Raw genomic sequence first — 9,085 nt, 5'->3', positions numbered from 1 at the left:
GAGAGCTGGGAGAGGCTTCTTGAATTCAACTTGTGGGATAGCCGGCAAATTGAAAAGTACGACAGCAGCTCCAGTAAGTACGACATCATTTTAGAACCGGTTTGGAAAGCCGTTAGATCGAATGTACGCCTCCAGCATTGTAAGCGCAACTTCCGCCGTCAACTCTCGGGTATCTACCGCCGATAGAAGCATCGCTTGCATGGTCTTCAGATCGCCAGAAAATTCAAAGGGTAGCTTTTCCATCAGCTGACCAAGCTGACACAAGTCGTGCTGGATTCGTAATTTCTGGCCATGATACCGATGGTTCCAGTGAATAGTCGTTGTGTCGGGTTGAAGCGACTCGTCCATATCGATCAACACCCAATAGCTGAGACCAGAGGTCGGCACTAACACGATGTTACGCCATCGAATATCACCGTGGCAGTACCCGCATCCATGCCAATACTTCAACGCTGTCAGCATATGTTGCAACCACTCGGTCAACTCGTCAAAAAAAAGCCGCAGATAACCAACCGGAGATAATCCGCCCGTCTTGCATCAGGTTCAATTTTTCCACGGTTTGCAGATGTGTGATGGGGCTGCCTTCGTCTAATCCTCGCAGAGTCTCGTATACGCTTTTGAGTCGCTCAACGTCCATTTCACCACCGCTCTGTGTATGTTTAATCGTCCGTTCGATTGAACCATCCAACAGCACGATCTTCCGTTTCTCGTTTTCATCGGGTACGAATGGCTCCAGATCACACGCATATGATCGCTTCGTCAATTTGGCCATCTGGTGGAGCAACAACGCCAAGTTGTAAAGTATTTTCAAAGCTCCAGCTCTATCCTCTAAGACGCTGAACTCAACAATCATAGTTGCGCGAAACGGTCCGTCGGATCTTTCGATTGCCACCACTTGTATATCATCCCGGATGTAGCGTAACCCAAGATGTACGGGAGACCTCTATAAAACATCACGTTCCACCGGCGCATCTTGGTAGTTAAGTCCCCTCGTACCGTGGATATTGGCACTAGAACTTTATTCTTCTCCACGCATCAAGACGAGTCCCTTGTACAGGAAGATATAGTCCGGTCGCTTTCGTAGAATAGTAGTTTCTGTTTTATCTGCGAGATTTCTGAATCCTCGAAATCTGAAGCCCCTGTCGCGGCACAGAGAGTTTGAAATCCGAAGCAATGCATTATAGTACTCTCGCCATGAGTTCTCCGACGCTTTTCCTTCAGGTGGAGAGATACACATATACAGAATATTGTCCATCATCAGCGCAAGATCCGGGCATGTAAGGAGTGGACCATCCGGAATGAAGACACCACCGGCAGCCACCGGATCGCGCAGCATTAGCTTGAACGGCAATGGCTTCTGGAGGAGCTCTACCAGCTGGTGTGGAGCAGGCAATGCTGTCAGTTGCAACTCCGAGTGTTCCCATAACTCCGCCAGCGACATATTTATGCTCAACTCGCTGTCGCTCCACATCAAATTTGTCCGTGGGTAGTTCAACCGTAGCTTCTGGTACTTTCACTAGCACGTGGTTTTTCACCATCTGCAGCGGCGTCTTCATTGGGCAAACCGAAAACTGTGTTGCGTACACGATAACTTGGATCCATTTTGTTTTCCTTCTTATTGATGATTCCTATGGGAACGTCATCATTCTCCAACATCGTCACATCAGGATCGTCCGTCTTAAGCCAGCTGCCGCTCTTCTTCGCGACGTACAACGTTAATTGGTCCGAAGGAAAGCTGTACATCTTCGCATCTTTAATAATCTTCTTCAGCTCCCATACTTTTTGACTGTCGTTTATATCACCCCGAAGACGTTCCCGCCTCCAACGACCACACAAGTCAACGACTTCATTGCATTTGGCAGGCAACTTGAAGAACATAAACTAATCAGATCTCTCTAAATATTTCTACTGACTTTGACGAATATATTTCTTAATATTTAGAAATCAAAAAAATAGTGAGGGTTTCGTGAGGCGATAAACATGAATGTATAGAAATAATAAACTGTGTAAGTACATCTTCACGAAATACATCCAAAGACGAGCCAACAGTGAGGCTTAAAAGGGGATTGGTGCCGACATCATGCGCAGTATCAGCCAGCGCTGAACCTGCAGTTGTCAAACCTTTAAGTTGCTGAAGCTGCAATTGATGATCCAGCGACGATCAAGTCAATCAAAGAAATTTATGGTGATCATTGCATTCTGCACATCAAATCTGTTGATGAACTTGATCAATCCTAGCTCCTAGCAGAAGTAGTTTCATGACTCACCAAAGCTCCACCAAGTGACGTTCGCGAAGCGCCTAAGGTCTTAGACTTTCGATCCATCCATGGCACACGGTGTTCCAACCATGCCACATCAAGGATAAGGGCATGACTAGAATCCAAGTCTAAGACTAGACAGCGTTTCACGCTATCTAAGTCAAGGAACTTGACACCGAGATCCCCAGAGGCTCTCGGCACAGTAACACAAGTCCCCGTCGCTCAGCGAACAGTGACGGTGTCACTCAACCGCGCTTCCAGCGTCCCAGCATACAGCTAACTTTCTTTGATCGTGAAGCGTCGAACATAATTGTTTAACTCCTCGCAATCGATCAGGATTTTTCAAAGACTTATTCGTTTAAGCCAAGCTCCTTCGCGGTTTCTGTTACGACCAGCAAGCCCGGCTTGCATACACGTTTTGTGTTCAAGAGCACGGAGATCTTCAGCGCTGGGCCCTGCTGCCCTCAACCTCTTTGAAGCTCAACAGAACTCAGTTTTCCCCAGTAGGGCGCCTCGCGCCATCTGGATGTTCTCGTTCCCCGCGACAAATCAGACTGGTGAGAAGCAGGACGTCGGTTCGATGACCTTTACGCGCCTTGCGCAGGGGACAGCCAGTCCGAAGGTGACGAGCCAAAACACCGTAAACGCTGCACGAAAGCTCGGAGATCTTCCTCAATTCTCCAACCATAGCTGAGATCCATCGGCTCGACCCGCTCGACGCTATGAGGGTGCGCATTCCGACCAAGTCGTGCCGACTTAAGGTTAAGTTCAGCGTTCAATACAACATTTACCGCTTCTTCAAAAGAAGATAAATGTACACAGAAGACTTCCATTCTGGCCACGCCTGTGCGAAAGCCCTCCATACAAACGGTCACTGTGACCGCCTTTGGGAGGGGAGATGGTCCCGGCAATGAGAATTTACAACTCTTGGATAAAGCTCACCTACTCCTGTCGGGCGGCATGAAAACGCGATCGCACGCAATATGCCTAGTTAGGCGGCGAGAACACTCGCAAAAGCTGCAGCTTCAGCTCCGTCCAGAAGAAATGCCGCTTTAATCAAAGTACTTCATCTTAGTGCCCATTATCGCGCTCGGTCTCCGGGCTTGGGTATAGCTAGCGCTACGCGCTGTTGCTTGTTTGGAGCATCACTGATGCCATAGCCATCTCTGCCTATCTCACCCAGAGTAGAAGATTCTCTTCATCCTTACACCTGAAAATCTAAACACTCACCATGAGCGGCCTTGGTCGGAAGGAGTCATCCGTCGTCGACGGTGGCGTCATGGATGCGGTCGACGCCGACGGCTTTTGCTGTAGGGGTTCAAGAAGAGCATTTTCTAACTTCGAAAACGCCTCTAGGCGCGCGCTTATCGCTTTAATCTTGTCTAAGAAGTGGTTGGTCTATCAGTGCTTCGTAGTACTTATCAACTTCTCTTTTCCGATCCGGTACTCCAGAAGCATCGTTTACTGACGACCTAGGGTACAAATTTTTGCTCTTTGACGCATTTTCCACTTCGCTTAGTACTGCACACGACCATCCCCAACCGTATATTGATCAACTAGTTTCTCCACCTCAGCGAACACGTCAATTTGCTCGGCTTCATCTCACAGACTTTTCACATGACTTTTACCGCGCTCACGAATTTTACGCAAGTCTTCTTGGGCATGCCGCCAAATATCTGACCCAGAAGTGACCGCAGCGACACGACGGGTATTCGATGGATTAGGTTGCGTCAGTTTTGCGTCTTCACACTTTTGTCCCTCGTCCTTTTCCCTACCGCGCACATCGATTTCTTCAACCCCCTTCAAATCAATCTCACTACCAACTTCAGGCATGTCCCTTCCGATAACGCTCACCAACCCGCGACTATCCCAACATCAACGCCTTCGTTTCTATATCCAGATGTATTTCAATATCAGCGGTGCACATGGTATCGTCTAAAGGGCCGACATTGTGCATGCTGAAGTCGAGGGAACATGAACGACTTGATACCCACTGACAAAGTTGACTGGCGATAATGCCACTTTTCGTGTCACTAAAGTGTATTACACGCTTACATCCTAATTTCTTGTTCGGTCTAGCACAAAAATTTAAAATGAACATCTTCAAGGAATGACACAAATACTTGCTCCATCCAAGCAACACCCAAGCATCATCACAAGGTTCCCCTTTCAAAACTACAATACCTGACTCCAACCATAGCAGAACAAGTTTAGCCACATAACCATAAACTTTTCATGCCGCACATTTTATGAATTATGATAGGTTTCAAAAGATAAGTCTAAAAAGCTGTGCTCATACAACTTAAAGGCATCTACATATGTTCATTATACTTAGCTACAATAAATGTTAGGTAAGTCGAGTAGGCACCTAGTATAATATAGACAGCTTTACCTACAGGAGAGCTGATGTGTGTATGTTTGCGACCAAGTCAATATGTGTTTGTTCACAAGTAAACCAATGTGTGTTTGATAACAATCCGACTGTTTATTCACAACCAAACCTTTGTGTGTTTGTTCACCTTACCAATGTTTATATGTGTATATTTTTATTCAAGTTGACGCTTCTTTTGAAACTCATCTAAATTTGGGGGTCGAAGAAAAGTATATAGATATGCTGATTTTTATATCATCGGCTGTTTCGAATAATGAATTTCTAATTTAAATAATTTTGGCTCTTGATGTTTTTAATCTGTTTCAATTAACCAAAATCAACAGATTAACTTCATGATGTCATTTCTTCTCCGTTTTCCAACGCGCTTCAGTATCGTGTGCGCACCGCGGCAGCTATCAACCGTGGCGGAGACTGTTACACCAAGCACACGACGACGCTTGCGAGAGCTTCCGCCACCTTTGAAACTTGTGCGATTATAAGCTTTGTGGTATAGTCTTTATATTGTGATATGTGCAAATGCTTACATCGCTGTTTTTTATGACCACAGACGGATGCAGCCGCAACACGTATTAAGGAGTTGCTGGTGAATAAGCCAGACGCAATTGGGATAAGGCTTGGTGTCAAAACGCGTACGAATTATTTATGCGTCTCTATATCGTTTGTAGAAGTTGATTTTTATACGATTACAGGCGGATGCAATGGGTTATCGTATACAATGAACTACGCAGAAAAGAAAGAGAATTTGGAGGAGGAGGTGAACAAGAATGGTGATTTGTGATTTTGGTTGGTGGAAAAACAAACAAGCATGTTGACATTGTTGTCGCATAGGTGTACGCGTCTTTGTGGAACCCAAAGCTTTATTTCACGTGGTTGGTACGACAATGGACTTTCAGGTAGAATTAGCTTATATTATTGGTGTTTCATTGCTTACGAGGTGATCTGATACTTTCTATTTAGGTAACTCCAGTCTCGTCAGAGTTTGTTTTTGAAAATCCAAACGCTAAGGGTAGCTGTGGGTGCGGTGAAAGTTTTAACGTGTAATTTAGCGTTATAAAGAAGCGCGATAATATACTCGATACACTATTCAAACTCTCGCAGCACATATATGCATCAGTGCATCGGAGTGCCTAGCTATGAAATTACGACATTTGACATTTTAAGATCGTGAGTAGGCGGAGGCTTTATGGAAAAAGCCGCAAACTGTTCGGAAGACATGGGCTTGATGTAATTTGAAGTTTTGTAGTCCAGTTTCTCATGCCCCATTGAAAAGTGAGTTGCACTCAGATCTACACAGAAGTCTCTAGAAATTAGCTGATTGGCGAGTAGCTTCATAATACAGACACATCCTACCGTTCTTCACCGTCGCCGCCATTATTGATGGCTTATACAACTCAAACTGGTTTTTAAAGGAACTTTTTGCTTCCGAAACATACTCGATGTCATCGTCGTATGACATGCCTCGAGTTATTTGCGGGCCCGTTCGAGCTCGAATTTCATTTCGTAGCCTGATGGATTCCTCCACTTTCTTTTTATCCCACTGCATAGCCAAGTGCGTTGAAGATATATAAGGCACGATATCCTTGCCAAAGCAAGAAGATGTGCGCAGAAGCATCTCCTTGGCTTCCGCTAATAGCTCACCTTTATATCTCTGTACTCCCCCAGCTGGATCTGCGAGCTTGCTAGAAGTTGAAAAGTCTCTCTTGCTGCCAGGCTCGCCAAACTGAACATGACATTCTTTGTTAACGTTTTCTGTGGCTGTCATCGTCAAACCTGCAATTCTTTTGCCAGCAAATTGATTCATAGCAGTACTGCTGCTTTCGTATTGAGTCGCATCAGAACCAAGCACGACGGACACGACATGGTGACGGCTAGTAGACATCTTGATAGGTTTTGAATCAGTCTGTATATGCCTGCAGTATTTTTATAATGAATTCATAAGCGCACAAAATAGAAACAGTAACAAAGGATGAAATTCTTGAGAAGTATATTTGGTAGCCCCAAAAAATTGGCTTTCGCCGCTTTCCACCACCTAGTTAATTTTGGCTTTGCTGAAATCCATCTCAGGGTGTTGCGCCATAAACTTTTGCAGAATATCCTGCTTTTGCATATCGTCACTCGTCGGGAGTCCCATCGCTTTTTGACGCTGGTCAAACATCATCTTCTCAACTGTTTGACGGGTGTCCGAGTCCAGGTCATCAAGCTTTGAGTTCTCTGGCTGCACTTTTTGTGTGTCAATTTCCGCGTCACCCTGGATAATGGTTTTCCACCATTCCATCTGGTTGTCTTTCTGGAGATAGACACAAATGCGATTGCCATCCTCCAACGTCCAGAAACTATCATCTACCTTCACCTTGTTGTACAGCGATCCATCCACAAATGTCTCGCCGCCTCGCAGACCCACTCGGAGCTTTTTAGCTCGAATATCTACGTCAATTTGACGAGACTTGGTGCCTTCAGGGACTGCAAAGTTGACTTGTGCCTCTTGCAGCGTTTGTGTCCACACATACTTGTCAGTTTGGCCTCCGTTGCCCACAAGTGCTACATTACAGGTATAGTTGGCAATACCACGTCAAGCGATAGTTATTTAGATCCATAAAAAGCACTTACGCGGTCCACTATCTTCCTCATCATCATCTCCTTTCGTCGTCGTGCCTGCCTTCTGAGATGACGCTGATTCGGGTGTGGCCTCTTTTGCTTCGTCGTCCGTAATCTCTTCAAAACGCGGCACGCTAGCTTGTTGCTCCTCTTTCTCCTTCTTTTGCCTTTTCTCCTCTTGCTTTCGTCGCTTCTCAGCTTCCTGCTGCTTCTTTTGGAAACGATCTTTTTCAGCCAACGCTGCCTGCTTACGTACGCACTTAAGGATCGTGTCCTCGACTACCTGTGGCTCAGCTCCCGAGAAAAAGTCAGTTTTGCGCCGCAGGAACGAGAATACCGTGTCCAACAGCGGCTCGATGCCGCGCTGAGACTGTGCGATAGTTAACAGCATGCTATCGAAGCGGTCTGTCTCGGTCATTCTAGCGTCGCTTTGTCAGCCAAGAATTTACAACGTTGTGTAATGAAAGATTCGATTATGATAGTAGATTAGGGTACAAAAGGCAAAGGCGAAGTGTATTAAAGTGACGTTGTAGGTATTCCGGCAACATTAATGCTCGTCCACCAAAATGATCCAAACCAATGGCAATCCACGTCTACATAGCCTATGATGTCTGTGTTTAGCCCAAAGTGAGGCCGATGCCAAATTTGTGCGCGTCGCCGTCAAAGTTCTTGACGTCCACGCGAGCGCTAGTGGTGAGTGCCAAATAGGGGCGAATCTTCTGGATCAAAGCCAGGGATACGTGGCCATTCGACTCCACCTTACCAGCGTAAGTGGTCAGCCTGTCAGCATTGTAGCGGCCTCCTACGCTGAGTGTGTTTTGACCTGATTTTAAATCATAGTTGAAGAGCGCCGAGTAGACAGTGTCATAAGACAGATGGTGGTGGAATGAGCCCGAAAGTACGTTAAACTTTTTTTTCGTATGCAACGTAGCCGTAAAGTCGCTGCCACGATAACTCAGGGCTACATTGTGGTCCACGACTGCCGACTTCTCATAGTTAAATGCTGCTTGGGCACCAACCAGCACATTGTCAAAGCTGTAAACAGCAGATTTGCTGATTGTAGTCGAGCCAATGTCAATTGCACCATCTACGGAGTATTTTGAATGCTGATACTCCCAGCCAAACACGCCAATACGCTTAGCGTGAACACTTTTGGCAAGCGAGCCATCCTCGATCTTGGCGGTGAGTTTGAGACCCCTCGTAAAGATATTGGGCAGCTCAGCTTCAGTAATCAGACGGCCGTGCGTGGTCACCTGGAGCTTTTTAAACACAACACCACTGTTTTCGTGCTTAAAGGAAGCCGACAGTTTGGCCAGAATAGCCTTGTTGCTGACCATTTCACCCTCTGTCGTAAATGAGACACCGTTGGAGGCCGTGGTCTTAATCTTTAGCTTGCGCGAGAAGTCATAATCGTCTCGAAGCACATTTTCTGCCGTCTTGGCGATGTCCTTGTACAGCATAACCATCCTACACGAGTCGAAGAGGGACAAACAATTAATTGCTGATTTATTCGCTAATGCCTGCGAAAGTTGGGGGGACTGCCATCATACATACGATTTGCTGTTCCCCTTTTTTATTGTACGAATGCACTAATAAATACATGAAAATTAGATCAAGCGTAGCACCGGTTTTTTACCACCAGCAAATTATATCTATTTGGTGGAGACTCTTAAATTTGGCAGTAGCGTGCGTAATAACACTCATGGAAAACAACTAATTGGTTGTAGAGAAGTTGTTAAGATGTACGTAACGTATTGTGATCTAAGATTATGTGCCAGGGTGTGCAGGCTGCCGTGCACCTTGGACAGAGAAGGCACTGGCATTAACACGCACAGAGATT

General features: G+C 45.9%; 8 protein-coding genes across 8 annotated transcripts; 1 reads left to right on the top strand and 7 right to left on the bottom strand.

Annotated features, from left to right (window-relative positions):
• Window positions 1-90: 90 nt before the first annotated feature.
• Window positions 91-853, bottom strand: PHALS_06693 (Tyrosine-protein kinase, active site; the record flags this gene model as incomplete). The annotated part of the gene is made up of 2 exons (XM_024720027.1): window positions 91-452; window positions 514-853. The coding sequence occupies 2 exons, from the start codon at window positions 851-853 to the stop codon at window positions 91-93; spliced, it is 702 nt and encodes a 233-aa protein (XP_024585267.1).
• A 165-nt stretch (window positions 854-1,018) lies between these two features.
• PHALS_06692 (uncharacterized protein) lies at window positions 1,019-1,441 on the bottom strand (the record flags this gene model as incomplete). The annotated part of the gene is made up of 1 exon (XM_024720026.1): window positions 1,019-1,441. The coding sequence occupies one exon, from the start codon at window positions 1,439-1,441 to the stop codon at window positions 1,019-1,021; it is 423 nt and encodes a 140-aa protein (XP_024585266.1).
• A 50-nt stretch (window positions 1,442-1,491) lies between these two features.
• Window positions 1,492-1,878, bottom strand: PHALS_06691 (CRN-like protein; the record flags this gene model as incomplete). Its single annotated transcript, XM_024720025.1, has 1 exon — window positions 1,492-1,878. One exon carries the CDS (start codon window positions 1,876-1,878, stop codon window positions 1,492-1,494), a length of 387 nt encoding a protein of 128 aa, XP_024585265.1.
• Window positions 1,879-3,773: 1,895 nt separating this feature from the next.
• Window positions 3,774-4,091, bottom strand: PHALS_06690 (uncharacterized protein; the record flags this gene model as incomplete). The annotated part of the gene is made up of 2 exons (XM_024720024.1): window positions 3,774-3,814; window positions 3,887-4,091. 2 exons carry the CDS (start codon window positions 4,089-4,091, stop codon window positions 3,774-3,776), a joined length of 246 nt encoding a protein of 81 aa, XP_024585264.1.
• An 891-nt stretch (window positions 4,092-4,982) lies between these two features.
• On the top strand, window positions 4,983-5,691 carry PHALS_06689 (iron-sulfur protein; the record flags this gene model as incomplete). The annotated part of the gene is made up of 5 exons (XM_024720022.1): window positions 4,983-5,117; window positions 5,198-5,279; window positions 5,340-5,417; window positions 5,479-5,543; window positions 5,608-5,691. 5 exons carry the CDS (start codon window positions 4,983-4,985, stop codon window positions 5,689-5,691), a joined length of 444 nt encoding a protein of 147 aa, XP_024585263.1.
• A 90-nt stretch (window positions 5,692-5,781) lies between these two features.
• On the bottom strand, window positions 5,782-6,529 carry PHALS_06688 (uncharacterized protein; the record flags this gene model as incomplete). The annotated part of the gene is made up of 4 exons (XM_024720021.1): window positions 5,782-5,936; window positions 6,001-6,187; window positions 6,289-6,353; window positions 6,421-6,529. 4 exons carry the CDS (start codon window positions 6,527-6,529, stop codon window positions 5,782-5,784), a joined length of 516 nt encoding a protein of 171 aa, XP_024585262.1.
• A 150-nt stretch (window positions 6,530-6,679) lies between these two features.
• Window positions 6,680-7,663, bottom strand: PHALS_06687 (Nuclear distribution protein NUDC; the record flags this gene model as incomplete). Its single annotated transcript, XM_024720020.1, has 3 exons — window positions 6,680-7,188; window positions 7,258-7,456; window positions 7,529-7,663. The coding sequence occupies 3 exons, from the start codon at window positions 7,661-7,663 to the stop codon at window positions 6,680-6,682; spliced, it is 843 nt and encodes a 280-aa protein (XP_024585261.1).
• Window positions 7,664-7,862: 199 nt separating this feature from the next.
• On the bottom strand, window positions 7,863-8,711 carry PHALS_06686 (voltage-dependent anion-selective channel; the record flags this gene model as incomplete). Its single annotated transcript, XM_024720019.1, has 1 exon — window positions 7,863-8,711. One exon carries the CDS (start codon window positions 8,709-8,711, stop codon window positions 7,863-7,865), a length of 849 nt encoding a protein of 282 aa, XP_024585260.1.
• Between the last annotated feature and the right edge of the window lie 374 nt (window positions 8,712-9,085).

This window comes from Plasmopara halstedii (assembly GCF_900000015.1).
Source record: "Plasmopara halstedii genome assembly, contig: Scaffold_3060, whole genome shotgun sequence".
In the NCBI taxonomy this organism is placed as follows: domain Eukaryota; phylum Oomycota; class Peronosporomycetes; order Peronosporales; family Peronosporaceae; genus Plasmopara; species Plasmopara halstedii.
The sequence above is the reverse complement of the archived record's forward strand: the minus strand, read 5'-3'. Positions and strand labels throughout refer to the sequence as shown.